Source organism: Leuciscus leuciscus, assembly GCF_965113295.1.
Source record: "Leuciscus leuciscus genome assembly, chromosome: 2".
NCBI classification, from domain to species: domain Eukaryota; kingdom Metazoa; phylum Chordata; class Actinopteri; order Cypriniformes; family Leuciscidae; genus Leuciscus; species Leuciscus leuciscus.
This window is the reverse complement of record NC_138726.1, coordinates 28,324,229-28,343,878: the sequence shown is the minus strand read 5'-3', so window position 1 is coordinate 28,343,878 and position 19,650 is coordinate 28,324,229. Positions and strand designations below refer to the sequence as shown.

At 41.4% G+C, this 19,650-nt stretch overlaps 1 protein-coding gene across 1 annotated transcript in view; it reads right to left on the bottom strand.

Moving 5' to 3' along the window:
• The window catches only part of tshz3b (teashirt zinc finger homeobox 3b), a 39,464-nt gene that overhangs the window by 17,746 nt on the left and 2,068 nt on the right, over nucleotides 1–19,650 (bottom strand). Inside the window, exon 2 of the mRNA XM_082161846.1 lies at nucleotides 19,006–19,360. Within this exon, the coding sequence (XP_082017972.1) occupies nucleotides 19,006–19,045 (40 nt within the window). The 5' untranslated portion in view covers nucleotides 19,046–19,360. The remainder of the gene's footprint in view (nucleotides 1–19,005; nucleotides 19,361–19,650) is intronic.

Below are 19,650 nucleotides of genomic sequence, written 5' to 3'. Positions count from 1 at the left end.
TATCCATTTCAAAGGCCTGGCCTGTTCCACGGCTCCAAAAGGGGGGGGGAATGAAATATAGCAGGAAGAGGGACGCCACATTTAATTATCTCATTATCACACAACGACAAACGAACACAAATGAAACAGGCCAAAGAGTGATCCCAGAAATGCAGAGCGTTAACACCGCCCCTATGTCTACGTGTGTGTGTGTGTGTGTGTGTGTGTGTGTGTGTGTGTGTCTGAGTGTGAAAGTGCGTCAAACCTCAAAGAACTAAAGGCTCGTATTTAGATGTTTAGATGTACAAGCTCCTTTAAACTGCCATTTAAACACACACACACCCTCAGGGCTTATGCTTGGGAAGATCATTAACCTCTCCATACCCAATTAAAGTGAGAGTCTGTGTGAGCGAGTGTGTGTAAGAGTAAACGTTTGCTTCCATATGTGTATGTGAAATATTGCATCTTTACCACAGTGTGATTAATTTACAAAACATTAACATCAAGAACACACGGTGAATAAAATGCGCACACACACACATACACAAAAGCTAATCAGTGTGTCTGTTGTGAATGCAGTAAGGATGAGGAAGAGTTACCACCTAGCATTGTGTTTGCAGGATGGAACTCCACAGGGGAGCACAGAAAACCCGAGCCACGGCCATGAACCTCACAATAACACCACAATACAATCAATACGACACACACACTCTACACACAACTCACGGCTACAAACAAAACACACGTTTCTTGCAATAACCTGCAGCTCAGATGTTGCTGCACACTACGAATGGCTACGAAGAATCACAGTGTCGCCTTATGAAATACAATAATAAATTAAGTAGTGGTGCAACGGATCATCATTGATCCGTGATCCGTTCGGATCAATATCTTCGGTTCGGCACACACGTGATCCGCGGATTAATTTATGAAAAAAAAAAAAAAGTTGTGCGCATGTTCAGTCCACACACAGCGTGGTCATGGCGAGCGGAGGAACGGAGGAGCTTGAACGCCCCGCGTCATATAAATCCCCTGTATGGGAGCATTTTGGCTTCCCTGGAACACGCGTCTATTTCGCTTCAAACGCTCGCTTTATCATTATACGCGCGCGGCGCGTCCTATTCGCTTTGGACGCGCGAAAGGATTCAAGCTGTTCAAGCATCGAACTAGACGCGAATTTGACTCTCTATTCGCGTATGGTGTGAACCATAGACTGTAAAAAATATGAACGCGGCAAAATGAACAGGCTGCGATGTATGCTGGAATGTGCGTGTGTGTGTGTGTGTGTGTGTGTGTCAGACAGAGAGAGAGAGAGAAAAAGAGAGAGAGAGAGAGAGAGAAAGAGAGAGAGAGAAAGAGAGAGAGGCACGGGCGCGATCGAACAATCACACACACACGCTGTTTAAAAGCAAAAATTATCTCATCTTTTGGACATTATATTGCATTGGTTTTCATTTCTTGTCCTCAAACAGAGTAATCTGTTTATTTTGAAGTTACACATTCTACATTGATTAAAAAAGAAAATCAAATGTGTTTTTAATGGTAGTATCATTTTATACAGAAATAAATGATTTATAATTCAGATGAGAATAACGTTAAAGTTAATTAAAATTTTAAGGAAACAAATATATTGATCTGAAATATAGCAAATTAATTTTAAATTCATTCAGGTAGCCTACAATTACCAAACATATCTCAAGGTAATTTGAATAAAGGGTGACAGTCTTTCATTATCAACTGTTGTTGTGGACTATATACTGGAGAAGTATTTGTTCTCCATTTGAGTGAGATGTTTTTATGTGGCTAATTGAGCAAAGTGCTTCCATATATTTTATTATTAGTAGTATTAGTTCAAGAATAAAATAAAAATATCGGATTGATATCGGTATCGGCAAATAGCCGATATGCTGCGGCATCGGTATCGTATCGGAAGTGAAAAAGTAGTATCGGGACATCCGTGGAAACACATCAAGCATGGCCACGCATTTGAAGCGACATCACCTCAGTGTTTCACTGACAGGAGCTCAACGTTGCACAATCAGACCGGGCTAAAGCCATCACAAACGCTATCAGTGTGTTTATAGTCACGCTTCATGGAATGAACCCGTCGCACACCCACTGTTGATTTTATATATTTTAATTTAATATTTTAAAAATGTTAATAAACAAAAAGACAAAACTTGTGTTTATTTGTCTTGTCTTTTTTTTTTTTTTTGATCCGAAAAATGATCCGATCCGTGACTCTGATCCGAGAAACGATCCGAACCGTGAGTTTTTTGATCCGTTGCACCCCTAAAATTAAGTGAATACTGCAAATGTATGGTCTTGGTCTCCAGAAATAATCTGAGGCACTAGTAAGAGTTCAGACACACACACACACACAACACACTTCCCTTGACTGAGAGGATAAGGACCTCTAAATGTCACAGATGTTCTGAAACACCTGCTTTGGAAACCCGAACTTACTCAAAAACAAAAAACAATGAGAATCGAGACTGCTCTGCTCAAGGCCAGTATTACGGATTAAGAGGACCACAGTTCATTTTTCTTCATTTTAGTTTAGCCATTTTATAATGTATATGACTGCAAAGGGAGGACAGGAAGCGCAGGATCAGGATATGACGCATGCTGGAATCGAACTGGAGTTGCTTGCATATGAATGTCTCAGCTTGATATGTCACAGCATGTGTGCTAGCTGCTTGTCCTTTGATGTTTGGATTAACTGCATTTATTTATTATTATTATTTTAAATTTAGTTTTGCTGTAATAATCCAATGGTTGAGATCATATAATGTATCATTATCACAATAACTTTCCAAATATGTCACCGCTTTTCACTCCAGTGGAATAAATCACTCCCTTCTTCCTGAACAAATCTTTGTGTGAGTATGTGTGTGTATCAGGGAAGATAAAAAAAGACTCTAAAGTTTGCCAATTTTTGCTTGATACCATCTTCTCCCTAGTCTCATGTTTTTTTTCCACTACCACTTCTACTCTCTCCTTTCTTGCAGCACCTCCAAACAATAAATAAAGCATGTGTGTATGTGTGTGTGAGCGCGGGCTCTGTTGATAATCCTCCAGAGCTGCAGCTTATCTGCATTGTAGAGAGGTGCGAGGCAGACAGTCCCTATCGCAGGTATTAATGTAGCGCAGTTCCCTGTGTCACGATGGAGAGATAAGCAAACACACAGAAGTCCCAAACACTCCACACACACACACACACAAAACATAGCCAGATTACAGATTGTTTCCCCCCTTAGCCTACAACAGAAACACAACTAAATTGAGAGCAGCTTTAATACTGAATCCAAAACATAAAAAGAATAATGTGTTAGGATGTTGAAAGAATGGTTTGGGAGTGTGTGTGGACACAATGGGACAGCTGTATGTCCAGACCTCCTACCCAACTGTTACACTCATGTGCAGCATGTATGCAATTCAATTACAGAGCCAAAAATTCATTTGATTCAATCAAAGGCTTAGTTTTGCATCCACACACACACACACACACACACACACACACACACACACACACACACACACACACACACACACACACACACACACACACACACACACACACACACACACACACACACACACACACACACACACACACACACACACACACACACACACACACACACACACACACACACACACACACACACACACACACACACACACAAATACCTCTTGCTAAGATGTGCATATGTGTACTTAACACGTTACGGTAAAGATACGCAGTCAAGATGGCCAGCGTCATAACATTTGTGGTTTTACACGCACAGCTGGGAGCGCAGAGACGTACTCTGGCACACAAACTTTTCCCCCACTGAATTCCAGGGTTGGGTGACTGGATCGAGCCAGAGGAATTCATAAACAGTGAGGGCCTTATCAGCCGGGAGAGGGACATCCTCTCAAGCGCACAGCAGGAGTGATGTGGACCGTGTCATCAAAAAGCGCCACAGACGGCCGCAAGAGAGGGGAGGAGTGAATTGCACTCATTAATTTAGTTTTCTTTTCTTTTTTAAATAACACATTTTTATAAGAAATGTGTTAAATAACACTACAGGATAAAATATGCTTGTAGAAATATGTCACATGCATAAGGATAAACACATTTAGAAACTAAAAATAAAGTTATAAATAAATAATACATAAAAAAAAAACGTATTTTAGTGTAATACTACTAATAATGCTAAAACGAATTTTCTTATTTAAAATGTAGCATAATAACATAAGAAGAAGAAAAAATGTATTCAGAATAATTTATATTAAATTTAAAACCACTTTTGGAGACAGAATTTTTTTAGCAATCCAGTTGTACATAGCTAACCACGCCGGGGCCATTTTAACATTTGGTTTCAGAGGCATTTGTTTTTAACATTAACGGGCCCCTGTCAAATTAGGTCTATGTATTGGAGCGGACAAAATTTGCATCAGCAATCAGTCGTGAGAGTTGTAATGTTTGACTTCAGTGCGTAACTAGCAGCTATAGGGACTGACCCAGGACCAGGTCAATATATAACCTCACAGCGACTCAATAAATCACTTAAACCCATGTTTGACACAAGTGCAACTGCGAAGAGAGATTACGCTGATAAGCCATTTAGCTACACATTTACTGAAGCCAGTGACTGAACTTACGATTGATTATGTACCAAGAGCAGAGCAGGGATGCTAGGAAAGCATTTTAAACATTCAGAAGTGCCCTAACATAAGCTAGCACACACATTACATTCGTCCCCCAAAAAAAGAGGTGTTATGAAGAAAAAATATTTTATCATGGAACGAGTAACTTAGTAACTCTGAATAGTATATGCACCACAATATTGTTATTTTTACAGGAAATCCAGTGGGGGAAATTATTTATTTTAATCGCCTTGGGTAAATGCCTATTTTTGGATAATTAAGTGTAATTCAATACTTTACACGTTAAAGGTGTTAATTTTTATTTTCTCCTTTAAGATTGACCCAACCATAATATTATTCATAACAAATAAATGCATAAATAAATAAGTGCTAAACAAAACTCATCAATTACTCAAACTCAATTACATACTGTTGCAACATGGACAACTAGTCTAAACCCTGTTTTGTGTCACATGTTCACAGCTCTTCTTCGTTTACATATTTTAGGCATGTCCAGCTCTGCATTTTCTCATTATGTTTTGTGTCACTCTCATGTAAATAACATAGAATGCCCACCATATACACTCACCGCAGTATAAACGGTACACCCAAATATCTAGCGGTTGACACCTTTTCATAATATCAAAGAAAATGCTCATCATATTAGTCTGCAGAGTAATAGTTTCATGTCAAACATATCAAACACTAATCAGATATAGGCTATAGCCTGAACAACGCCTTTTTTAGCAACCATCCTGTGAAAAAACAACTCTAACGCTCTCACAGACACTGAGTTAAGAGCCTTGACATTTCCATCTCTATAATTTTATCAGAAAGGTATGTTGAGGATGCGTGAGAGTAGTCGTGTCTATCTGAGGCATATTTGTGGTACGGGCCGGTGCAGTAAAGCTATTTTTTCTCCATTTACACAAAGGGCAAACCATGTCAGTGTGACGTCTATGAGTGCGTTTTGCAGTGTTTTGACTGGACTCTTAGTCTGCACCTGTGTGAGAAGATTAGAGTGACTCTTTTATCTGATAATGACTAACCAAACACTACTTACAACATACAGCACGGCACTGTCTCGTGTTTAAACTAGCATGCGGGAAAAGCACCATTTTAATATTTTAAACACCTCTATTCCCATTCTGAACCAAAACATTGAAAGGATACGCAGGATGATTGCTGTGTGAATTCTGACATTTACAATAAACTTAGATATGAACGTATCATTCGAGAACACTTTGGCTTGGGAGGTGATCACATTGTTCTGACTCTAATCGGTGTACGTAGAGTGAAATGATGGAGAAAGAGAGAGAGAGACAGACAGAGACAAAAAGACAGGCCCATGGGAGAGCTGCTGCTAGAGGCAACATGACCTCACATTACCTCAGAGACATGTAGGTGCAGGAGACACTGCTGTCTAACCAAGTGAACAGAGACACGGGCACAAATACTCCACACACCATGTTACTGCAAATTATTACATGGCTCTCCAGAATACTTGATTCTGATCTGTTGATGCAGGCATTCTGTGGTCAGATATTTTTGGATAATGACAGCTAAACTGTATGATTGACCGTCTGACTCTTTATTATCCTATTTACAGCACCAAACAACAGTTAATATTTACACACAATGTTTTGCCTGCTATCAAACCCAAATAAATGGCGTGGAAATAAGGCAAAAAAGGTCAAAGGCATAAAAGAGTGATAAAGGAGGAGAATAAAATGGTTAGAAATATAGTCTAAAACACATTTGCCAAATAAAAATATAAAAATATATATTTAATTTAAAAATGTCACCAAGAAACCACCAAGAGAAAAATAACAACATTTTACTTACACCTTAAATACATATGAGCATTTACATCATATTACGATATATATTACGATATTTATATATATATATTGTAATATGATGTAAAAATGGCAAAATGTACTGTTATTACCAGTCGATAAAAAAATTAAATACATAAAAAACACCTCAAAGCTTTCTATTTACATCTTGTTTTTACAAGTGTTGAGCATTGTAGGCAATCACTATCATATCTATTGAGCACAAGAACGAAATGGCCTATCAGAGGCGCTAGTCAGAATCCGCTTAACATCGATGAAAATGCATGAGGCGCACGCTTGCGAATCCTTTCATTATAACCAACAAAGTGTAAACACGATGTAAATAATAGATTCATTGTACAATAAAGAGCTTTTTTATTATAACAGGAGTTTGAGACCCTGCGGAATTATGTGCTATAGAGACTGACAGTGATCATAAAGGGAGGGCTCTTCTCTTGATTTCTGTATATAACCCATTCCCAATCTGAATACAAGTTAAGCTTTTAATGCTACTAAGTACACTGCAAAGTTTCTGGATTGACAACTGTATTTAAAATGTGCGACTGAATCCGAAACTGTGATAATTGACAGTGATGATAACCAACGGACAAGACAAAATGGGACAAAAATATCTAAAGTACTTAATTCAACAGTTTTTGCTCTGGTACCAAAATTTGAATGCTATTGGTACAGATTACTGAAATGTTGGTACCGTGACAGCGCAAATATGAATTCTATAGGTTTTAGTTGTTCATATTTTTGTAACAGTAGGCCATATAATTGATTACCTTTATTTAAAGAAAATAATACACACACAGATACAATGTAGTCTAAAAACCATTTGCCAAAATTAAATCAAATGTTAATTTATGGTGTAACTATCAAGAAAAAAACACACATTATCTTTACAACTTGAATACATGTAAGCGTTCACATTGAAGTCATTAATTTACAAATGATTATGATATCAGGACAGCTGTATATCAACCTGATATTTATTTTAATGTATTTTTGACTAAAAAAGATTAAAAAAAATAAAAATAAAAAAAGGTATGTGCGGTCACTCATTATTCTGGACTGTAGGGCTGTCTGTCTCTCGCTGTATCCGAATAACATCAGTGACTATACGTGTGTGTGCACACGCATTTCAACAGAGACATCTTAAGCTAGAGTTAAAGAAGGCACACCGTGTAGGCCTGAGGCTTTGTGGGAAAGTCGCAGCACGTACACACACACACACAGACACACACTCTGAGGCACACGGGAGAGCGTGCGACATGGATTTGAAGAGGAACACTTTTAAGTACGCGTTTGTAGCATTTGCTCGAATCAGAGCGAGGTACTCAACCCTTTCATGTGGTTCCTCTCTCTCTCTCTCTCTTTCCCCTCACTCACTCTCATCTCCTCCACCAGCCCTTTTATTATTTCTCTCCCCTCTCTCTTTCTCCTCCGATCTCTTTTTAATTAATTACAACCTGGTCTAGTGACGGAGAGAGTAAGCTTTATCTTCCTCTGCTCCACTCTCTTACCGTGTCGAGAGAGTAAGACTGAGTTAAAAGAGAGAGAGAGGACATGCCACACGCCAGTGCTTTCCTCCTGCTCCACTCTCTTCCTTACCCTCGTTCTTCCCTCTTCACTCTCTTCTCCGGCAACCCTGAGCAAGTGCTAGCAAGGGTCATATCTTTTTAATTATCTTTCTTGCCTTTGATTAATTATTCCGTCTGACAATAGCGTGTTTCTAATGCTTTTCACCTGCCCGTCTTGATTGACAGTGCCTCTGTCTGAGTCAAAGCAAACAGCTGCTGCCATGATTGCCTAGCAACCAGGAGGTGATGGATGAGACCCAGAGATGGATGGCCACAATAAATCATGTCTCCTGCTATAAAACTGGAAAAAGAGAGAGAGAGAGAGAGAGAGAGAGAGAGAGAGGGAGGGAGAGAGGGGTACTAGGAAGGGGAAGAAATAGAGCATACAAAAACAAAACAACCTATTCTCTTCATCCTGTTCTTGCTTTTCCTCACGCCTCTATGTTTTTCGCATGCTCTCTCTCTCTCTTTCTATCTCTCCCTGGAATGGGTCTGAAACTCTCTTAACAGTTTGACCCGAGCTTTCAACCTCCCTAAGAAGGGTGCAGCTCAAAAGTGTGGTTTGCAGGGGCAGATGAAGCCCATAGGACTTTATAGAAGCAGACTGCTGAAACCCAAACGCTCGAGGAGTTCGTCATAGGGTGGGGCCTGTCATGAGTTGGGACACGTTCTAGGTGCTGGAAAATTCAAGAACAATGAATCCAAGTACACCCACCACGTCCAACGAGACTGCAAAGCAAAATAATTCATCAAACCCATTTCAATGCGGCCGGGAGCATGATGCATCTCACGTCGACGGTCGCATAGCCCCCTACCGCAACAATGGACAAATATATCAAGCATTGTTGAGCGCTCAACTGCCACTGCCAGAGACGACAGGAATCTGACCAGCCCGTGAACTGCAGGCACACAGCGAGAGCGCACCGTTAACCGAATTATCAGATGCTTATAGATACTGTGAAAATATGATTCGGACAGATCTCCTCTTACAGTCACAAAAGGGATGGAGGAAAACATGACAGAAATGTTTTCATTAACGTGGGCCGGGTGCGGAGGATCACGTGCGATTGGAGCACTCAGATATGCGTTTCTTTTTCTGCTTTCGTTAAAGGCCGGCTTCATTTCCTGCTAATGAAGCCCAGCTGTTCCCGCTCTTTTCACGTCCATGACGACAATGGTCACCTCGTTCCTGAGGGGCTGTCGACAAAACTTTACGACCTCGATGAAAAACGTGTCAGCGCTGGGGGAGGAAAACAAAAAAGGGAAAAAAAGTCAGGGTAACCTAGGTTACAGGGCCACAGTGTTGACAAATAAAACACTTTGAGCTTTGTTTTCAGGAGCAAAAAAAAAAAAAAAACAGGGTAGTGAGTGGGTGAATGAGTGAGCAAAGGAGTGCGGCTCCTCTGGTATCTGGTAACGAACAGTGCAAGAGCTCGGCCCATCCATCAGAGGAAGCCCACGTCCTGCTCCGAGCTCTCTCTTGTTCCCTCTCTCTCTCTCTCTCTCTCTGAGCCCTGCTCAGGTTACAGCTTTACACGGCCAGTCTAAATAATATTCAAAATGATGAATGACATGGCCAGCCTCGTATCCATCATCAATTTCTTTTTTTAAGGAGCATCCATCTTCAGTAATGCTCCTTTGAATCATGGGAAAGCGAAAGAGCTCCGATTCACTCATGCAGGCCCCTGGAGAGGCAGAAGGAGGGACAGGAGGAGGGAAAGAGGGAGGGATTTGGGATCTGACTGATACCTGACAGCCAGACCTGCGCACGGACACAGCCTTGCCGAGTCGGACACATGTAGGCTCACTTATAAAACCCAAGACTTCCTGTGACCTCAATAAATACAAACTTTTGTAAGTGTGTCATTAAAAAAATAACCTTCACAAACATAAAAACTGAGGAAAAATTTGAGTGGCATTGTTAGTGGCCGTGTCTCCCCCTCATCCGCCATCCCCTCCCCTGGCTGAGCAGACCCCTCGGTGGTGTGGAGGCAGTGGCAATTCTCAGAGGGGGGGGACAGCCCCTAACACTGGGCTCCTTGGCAAGGGCCCGTTTGATAAATGACACATGTCATTCTGTCAGGAGAGAAGGGTGGGTCCATGATGTATGACCGTGCTGAGGAGCTGGGGAAATCGACTGTTTGGCATGGAGAGCCTCTCTCTCTTGCTCTCTTACACTCTTTCGGTCCCGCTATCTGGGTTCAGGACGGCATCAAAAAGGTCGAAGAGTTGTATCTGCGTGTGTGAGAGCCAGAGAACAGGCCGGCTGTTCTTTTTTTTCCCTGTCTATTGCTCCATCTCACTCTCTTTCTCTCATACTGTCCTTTTTTTTTTTTTCTTTTTTTTAAGTAAAAGGAAGAGGAAACAGGCCAATGAAGGAAAGAAAGGGGGAAAAAATGTGTAGGAGAAAGAAACAGACCTAAAAAAAGAAAACCTGGCTCGGAGTAGTGCGAGAGGGCAAGCGTATCAATCAAAGTCAACTTCGGCAACAACGAGACTACTATTTCAAATAAAAACTACATAAGGCAGACAAACGACCTCGGCGCAGGACCGAAACCCGAAACGGCTCGCCGACCGACCAACCGAAACTCTCTACTCATCCCTTCTCGTGTCTCCTCAAAGGCAGGCTTCAACTCACCCCTCCTTTACTGTAAAAGTCGTCTTCTTTTTCCTTCCTCTATCTCATGCTCTTTTCTTTTTTAACACACTGGCAGTGGGGGCCTGACATCTGCAGACTGCATTTAAAGAAAAAAATGTGTCAAGGAAGCGTGATCCCCCTCCACCCTCTCTCTCTCTCTCTCTCTCTCTCTCTCTCTCTTTCATTAGCTCACTGGCAGGGTGGCACTTCTCAAGCTCATTACAGCCAGAGGATTTATGGTGCCGAACCCAATGGCGGAGAAAAGGCATCTGTCAATAATTGCAGGGAGCAGCGCACACACATCTCGAGAAGCTTTGAAATCTCATTAGGTATGCAGTTATCAGGCATAAAGATCAAAAACATTACTCAACTCAGACAGAATCCTACCAAGAAACATTAATTAGCAACAGGCCCGCAGTATAAAATAAAACAGACTTCCTCTCTCGCTCTCTCTCTCTCTCAGCCTCCCTCCCTCGCTCTGCCCCTCACACCTGCCTGCCTCTGCCAAGAACCGACACGACTTACCCAAGCAGGCGATGCGTATGAACACATTAAATAGCGGGATCACACAGGAAGGAAACGCCGGCATGACATTACACTCAAGAAAAATGCACATCATCATACGCAAACATTCATATATATGTGCACCGAGGTTGCGCAGATACAGACGTGGACAAACACAAACGCACCGGGGACTCCGGCAGAGTTAACAACATCCCGAACCCCTGCGCGCTACATTCCCCTCTTCTTCCTCTGCCCTCATTAAATAAAACACAACATGGAGGGAGGAGGGATAATTCCCAGCATCTGAGACTGATCAGGACATGAGAGAGAAGGAGTTTGGGAGCGTTTGAGGGCCTCCCCTCTCTCTTTCCTCCAGTCTGGGTAGTGAGGAGAGAAGGAGGAAGAGGCCTGTCAGGCCGGAGAAGGATGTCAGAGCTCAGGCTGGCCCTGATTACTAGGGCCCCTCTCTCGCTCTCATTCTCTGCTGCTCTGCCTTTCATCACCCGCACCGCCATCAAAAAGCCTGCATGTCACACGCACACACCGTGATAAAAAGCAAAGCAAGACTGATGGCTGTCAGTTTTCAGGCTCGGAGTGAAAGAGGAGGAGGGTGCCGAGACAAGCCGAGCGGTGGGGCAAGATCCCTGCCATTTCTGTGGAGGAATTGTACACACACTCACACACACACAGACTAAAGTGACACTCTGAAACAAACCAACAACCAGCCCCCTGCCAAAATCTTTACTGTAGTCCCTACCCCCAACTTACTCTCTCTAAGTAATTTTCTCAGCCTCCCTCGGCACGTCCCTATCCCTCTTCGACATGACAGGGATTACTTCCACGCGGCCATATTTCATTGGACTACACTGGGACTCTCGCAGTTGCGTGTAGCTGCCAGAGTGGACCGGCCTCACAGATACACACACAAAGAACTACAGTATCACTCAGAGTGAGAGAGCGAGAGTGGGAAGGCGGGACAACTCAAGCATATGGAAAGAGCGCAGGCCGGATGATTCATTAGTACTGTGATACTCAGTGCCACCTCTGTGCAAGGCTAAGCTAATATCCCTCACAGTACTGGGCAGGGTAAAAATAACTGTCTACCACAGCCAGACACATAGATCCCAGAAACCCTCTTCATTTCCTGTCTCCTCCCAGATTCCGCCCCACCGGAAGAGGTGTGGGTCACGGTAACAGCAAATCATGCAGCACAGCCGAAAATCTTGACCAATCGCCAGCGTAAAACAAGTAGATTTGGAGGCGTATTCTGGGTATCACAGCATAATCGACAAGGTTCAGTGTTCATTGTTGATCAATAAAATAAACAAGAATCAGGAAAATGAGCAAAAGGGATATGATCAACACTTGCTGTGTGCGTTCTCTCCGTGGGAACTGCTTTGTAAAACATGTTTAACTATCAAAGTGCATGTAGTTCCAATTCTCTCAATAACAGAGGAAATCATCAACAAACTACAGCACACAACCCGCTGAATTAAAACTATTCAAACTTTTCATCATATCAAAGCACACAGAAACCTTGAAGGGGAACATAAACAATTTGGAAATGTTTCTTTTTCTTTTACTTTTTGACGCATAAATGGCAGATAAGCTACTCAAAATGTTTTGTTTAAATGTCACCAACAACGCTTAATTTATTTTCAATTTGTGTGACTTTCTCAGCTGTAGGTAAAACAAGAATGATGCACTTTTTCAATGTTATTCTTCAAAAGATAAATAGATTCATTTAAGCATATTTAAGCAGAATAAAATCAGACAATGCATCATAAACCCATAAGACAGCAAGCAAATTCAGTGTCAAATTTAACAAACACCAAATGCCTAATAGATGCTAATCTATTTTTTTAATGTCCACTGAATTCCACGCAGGAAGATAGCCTATTTCAAATAAAAAATTTTGCTGCGAGTATTTAAAGCTCCACATTACTGCATTTAATACAAGAAAAATATAAAATATTTTTGACAATGTTTTGCATCCTTAAACAGCATGAACAAAAAATGAATTATGTGTTTTACTGTAGGGCTGAAATAGCACAGTAATAATTGATCAAATAATGATAATGAAAATAATTGAAAACAAATTTAATTATCAGTTAGTCGGGGCTTTGCGTTGTGCACGGAAAACCTCCATCAACGACATCACTTTAAATTTGTGAAAAACACATAAAAAAATAAAAGATTATATAAAAAATGTTTATGATAATCTTATAATGCAAAACAATGTGTACTAACAACAAGCGAGCAATTACTGCCGGTGTAAAAAGTAAAATCTGCATTCAGGTCAATCACACTTAGCGAAAAAGAAAGGAAGGGAAATCATCTGGATCAAAACAATATTCACATTTAAACTTTTTTCTTATATTATTTTATTACAGGAAAAACAGCATTTTATGTTCAGATTATGGTCAATATGGTCAGAGTTATAGTGTGTTTCTGAAAAAAAAAAAAATCTACCAGTTAGGCTAATACTTTGTGGATCTGTATTTTTGGTTATTTAAACTGTCGTAACCACTTTCAAACAGTGAAATCACTTTATATTGTAAACTTTATATTATAAACATATTTTGTACACAGTGTGTAGCACAACTACTTTACAAAAGCAGGCACAAGATGAATCATAAAAATAATCAGCAGATAAATTGATTCTTAAAATAGTTGTTGTAGCTGGAGTGTGTGTAAAAGCGAGACGCACACAAACAATGGAATATCTGGAAAAGAAGGGGTGAAAAGAAGGGAGGAGTGAGAAAGAAACAGAGAAGGAAAGAGAGAGAGAGAGACAGTAAGGGGGTAGAAAGGGGGGAAAAATGAGAGAAGGATGCAGCCTTGTGAGCCAATTTAAGAAATAAGTGCTGATGCATCAGCTATTGACTGTGTGAACGCTCCTGATAACGCTCAAGGCGAAACTGTGAGGGAAATGACAGCATCAACCGCCTGCAATAAACTGCAGCCCGCGAGACCAAGGGAGCCCTAATTGACAGCTGTCAAGCTAATGGGAGCCATGACGGAAGATTCAGGAAAAAAATTCTGTTTATCAACCATCAACCCTGGTGTGGATCCACAGGGAGGAGAACTTCCCCTCCCTCCGTTCTCTCTCTCTATCTTTCTCACTCTGTTTGGCTGTTAGGTTATTCAGCTTTTTTCCCTTAACCCCCATCCCTCTTTCCTTCGTTCGTTCTTTCTCTTTCTCTCCATTCCTGTGCTTTTTCCCCGCCTCTTCTGCTCTTAACCCTTCTCATTGTTGCTCACTTCTTGCGGTGAAAAAGGCGGAGGACAGCCATAACTAATCATAGTGTCAGTTGGCTGCCTGGGAGCGCAGGGTTTGGGCCAGAGCAATGTGAGGAGGACGAGGACTCAGGCCCCATAATCCACGCACACACACACACACACACACACACACTGCTGAGGAGACACCTACACAAGGCCAAATGCAGTTCTCTTTCCAGCGACTGTGTACATAAAAGCAAAGAAAAATCTGCGACTACAACAATAAACAAATTTCAGTGTAACAATATATCCAACAGGCATGCTTGCTCACTCTCCTGCTAAAATGACCATCAAGCTATAACAAAATGTGTTCATGCGCCTCATTCATAATGCTGTTAGATAAGGAAATTTGATACAGAAATACTCAAATGCCTATTAAAGAGCTGCAGGTGATGTTTAATTAGATCTCCTGTTAGATTTGAAGATTTTATTCTTACGCTCATTAAATGCAAAACATCGAGATTAAAATTCTATCCGTCTAGACGTGCATTAGTATGCAAACTTTTGATTAATCATTTTCTGAATTAAATCTCTGTATATATTAAACAAAAAGAAAAAAGAAAAACCCAATCATTTGAGGAGAGGAATGTAATTCTGGACAGTGGTGTACATGACATAATTTTCCTTTTCTTAATAATGCATATGATTATCATGACTAGGTTTTAATAAGGGTAATTAACATAATCAAGTCACCATGACGTTTCATTATAATTTAAGTAATTAAATTGCAGCAGGGGAAGAAAAAAAGAAACTTGAACCAAAGTGGACGACTCTTAATTTGCAAAGAAGTCAAAAGAGATCACAGACACACAAAACTTCAACACCGCCAACTACTACAATATTCTTTCTGCAATTGTATCTATACTAATCATAACTAACCTATTAGTGTACGTGTTCCATATAAGCATGTGCTGGTGATCATTATGTGAATGTGACCGTATTTACGAGCCCACCGGTGCGGTGTTCCCCATATGATCTCACGCATGCAATCCTCCACACCCTTGCCGGAACAGGCTTTGAGTTTGATTAATCATTGCTCCCTGTCTGCAATCAATCAAACACACACAAAATCACAGAAATCAGCTCCTTTCCCCAACTGCAATCCATCTCAGAGCAGCCTCCGTAACATTCGTCACAACCCAAATATTTTTATAAATCATATTTAGCCGCTCTAAACACAATGCTGAGAGTTAACATTTATTCGAACGCAGATGAGATAAACTAACTTTAAACACGCTATGAACGCCATCATAATGACCGATATCAACATCATCTGTCTTCATACATCAAATCCGCTTGGTTCAAACGCATGTATAGAGATTACATTTCACCAAACTATGAGCCGAGACAGACATGTAAACATGGAGACTGTAGTTTGGACACTTCGGTATTAAGGGCACATGGTTGTTTCCAACAACGCTGTGCTTTAGTAGCTAGCTTTGATATTAAAAACCGAGACGGACAAAGAGATAGCTGGAGGAAAAAAGTTTGATGTTCTCTTCGACTCCCCAAAACAATTGATATGTTTGGTCTGGCAAAAGCTTTGAAGCCTGTGAACAAAAACATGGTGTGTGTGTGTACGCTGCGTTGCTTGCGCCTGAATGGCTGAATCTTTTTTTTTTCTTTGGCGGGGGGTGAATCACCCTCACTAGACAGAGAGTGCTGTGTCTGTCTGTTAAAAAAGAGAGATATATAGAGTAGACCGAACAAATGGAGAGCAGGCACAAAAAAATAAAAAATCATGTCAAAGGTGCGCATGTACACGCACAGAGCCTGTGACGCACTTCCACCCGGTTACCTTCACAACACGATTTTTCTGCGCCTTTTGATTCTGTTTTGTCACCTCGCCACTATTATTGCTCTTAGTCTCTTGACCATTAAAAGCGCTCTATTTCAGCCAACATGATTACCCAGGTACCCCGGCCCATTTGTCACCTGCAGCAGCAAATTGAGTTAGTGCACCAACTAAAGGCATGGAGGACTGTGTAATATCAACTTGATTACATCAAACTAGCTGCAAACCTAATTGGGCTGGATGACAGTGTGCGGAGCTTGTCATCTCCAATCATTAGGCCTGTCAGGAATCCATCAGCTTTACAGCTAATTAGGTGAACACTAATGAAGCTGGCAAAACAACTTTTCTTTTTCTACGGCTGAGCGGGCCTTCCAGACTTGGTGGGAGGAGGGAGGAAGGGAGAGACAGAATGAGGGAGCGAGAGAAAGAGACAGAAAATGTGAGGGAGGGCGAAATTTTCTCATGCAAAGCTCAAGGTTGCAGGGGACTGGATTTCCCAAAGTTCCTAATCAAGGCCCATCATCTGCCATCTTTCCTTTGCTCTTTCCATCACGACGGCGCAATCAATTTGTCATCACTCTTTGTATGCCACAGTGCAGTCGTCAACCTTATAACTTGCAGCTGTGAGGGCTGCTGGGAGGGAGGGAGTGAGAAGATGAGGGAGAGACGGAGGGGAGGGGCATTGGTTTGAAGAAAGGAGAGAGGGAGTTAAAAAAGAAAAAAAAAATATCACAGGAAGTTGCCTCGTCTAAAGAGAGAAAAAAAGGCTCTCAGCCTGCTTTCGTATTTGTCTTCATCCGCTCATCAAAGGCATAAATGCCTGATTTTCTCTCTCTCTCACTCCTCTGAAATGAGAAGCTTCTCAGTCACCCTTGTTCCCCTCCTCCCTCCTTCCCTCTACCTCTGCGCGTCCATTAGGCAAAAGCATTTTGATAAAGTAAAGCACAAGCCTATCGTATTGGGAGAGAAGAAGAGGGGAGGGGGACAAAATGAGAGCACTCACTCTGCCAACTTCTGATTGACCATTAGAGCTATTGATGAATGTGGCTGTCAAAGGAGAGACAATTAAATCAAATATGAAACAAAGTTGCTTTGACGGGTCAGACTGATGGAGCAAACCATTCTTCCGTCTCCAGATTAGGTTATTAGTTTGTGTGTATATGTGTGTGTATGTGTATGTGTGTGTGTGTGTTTTAGTAGGACTCTAGGTGTGCACTCTATTGGACCGTTCACGAGTGTTTCATGCTCCGGTGATATTCGTATGCATGCAAGAGTGTCAGTGTTGATCCTGTCCATCGAATAGTACAGATCTGTACATGGTATAAACTTGTGAACTGTACTCAACTGTTGAATCTGACTGTCAATAGTCAACTTGTTTTTATTTAGATAAGATCTTCACCTGAAAGTTTCAGCAGTAAATATTGTGCCGTGTATCACACAGTAACAGCGTGCAATTCATCCATGAATAAACAAAGACTTCTTGTGTCCCCTAAAGTTAGACAAGGATTCAAAAATCACAAGACGTACGTATTCTAGTTTTGAACACAACAAGAATATCAGTCACTGCTTTAAAAATGCAGCTACACAGTAGGCCTACAAAAGACATTAGCAACAGTTAAGCTGACAGATTTCTATTTTTGTTTCTTTGACTACATCATTTTTCCTTGTTGCAAATCTGTCGACTAACAATCAAAATGTCATAAGGTATCCGTTGATGTGTTATTTTTAGACAGTTCATTAAAAATAAAGCAGATTTAGATGTCGTCTATCATTATTTAAACGTCTGTTTTTCCCGTGTTCCTCATGTTAGTGGTCTTTGAGCAGTGGAAGTAAATGTGGCCTTGTGCCCCGGCCTATGTCGAGAAAAAAAAGTAGAAAAGCAGCAATTAAAGATGTTTTAATGGGCGGTTGTCAGAGCAGACGTGACGTCACGGGGTTGTGGCGTTGCCATGGCGAGTGATTTATTGATGTTTATCAGGAATGAATAGATCAAAGAGCAGCCGAATGACAGGCAATCAATCAGCCGTCAAATCAAAGATGGCAATTGTCCATTAAAGGCTCTTCTTAGACCCCTCGTGTGTCGGCTACAAAATAATCTTTTGAGGCTTTCCCAGAAACGGAGGGGAGTGATAAAAAAATATAAATAATAATAACAATAAAGTTGGGTTTTTGTGATCAAATGTTTTCGCACAAAATCCCCCAAAACAACGAAGACGAGCATCAAAGAGAGTCATGACAGTCAGCTGACACCTAAGCCCTTTTTTCCCTGCGCTTCTTTATAGATCTCTAATTCATAGAGTCAATATCTACGCCCTACGAGGAAAGAGAGCGGTGTGAAACAGAGAACAATCAAAAGACTTGTAGTCGACTCAGCTTCAGCTGCATGGGGCCAGGCGAATAAAATAGTCAGTATTCACGAGGATAAAGTTAAATATTGTTATTATTCGGTCAGTTGACTACTCTGATGAAAGGAAATGTCACCATGTGGCCTCAAAAAGAAAAGAAAAAAAGAAGGAAAAAAAAAACTGCTAGGCTAATATGATCAACTTAATATAAAACGCCAGACTTAAAAAAAAAAAAAAAAAAAAAACTTTTTTCAAATACACATACCGCTGGAACACTGGATAAGTCCAGATCGTGCACACACATATTCAGCGTTACTATGAAGAAGATGGCTCAAAAAAAAGAATAATAAATAAATAAACGGGGAGGTGAAGAGGAGCAAATGAGGAAGAAGAAGAGCCGTACCTGCCGAGCGCCGGGGCGCTTGCTGTTTCCTCCGCGGCATGTTTCTCTTTCAGGGTTTTTTTTATTCAGGAGCCCCTGAGATCCCGAGAGCTGCTCCGCTTCTGCTCTGATACACGGCACCTGGGGCGCTTTCACACGCCTGACATGTATCGGCAGTTTTCAAACCAAAAAATCAGACGGTAAGATCTGAAGAGGATGAAGACGAAGCGGGATTTTCCCCCTCTTTCCTCTCTCTCTTTCCCCCCGCGCGTCTTTTGGGTTTGACGGAGAGTCGAGCCGTTACAGCGGGGAGAAAAACCGCTCGTGCCTCAGTGCGATTCTCACTCACTCCGCGCTGGAAGCTGCAACAGGCAAGCTTAAAGGAAAACGAAATGATCGCGTCACTCAAAGTCTGCAAACAGAGGCAAACATCAAGCACTGTCATATTAACTCCTTCCATCTCGAATGGGTTAGCTAGCTCATGTCATGTGGGTAGGCATATGTCTCTCTCTCTCTTTCTCTCTCTCTCTCTCTCCCTACCGCAGCCAACCCCAATGCACTCTAATAGTAAAAGTAGCAGGTCACAAACACAACACTATAGATATGCAATGATTGACACTAACATAGGAGTGTATCAAATCGACAATCTGACTTCATGTTTTGTTT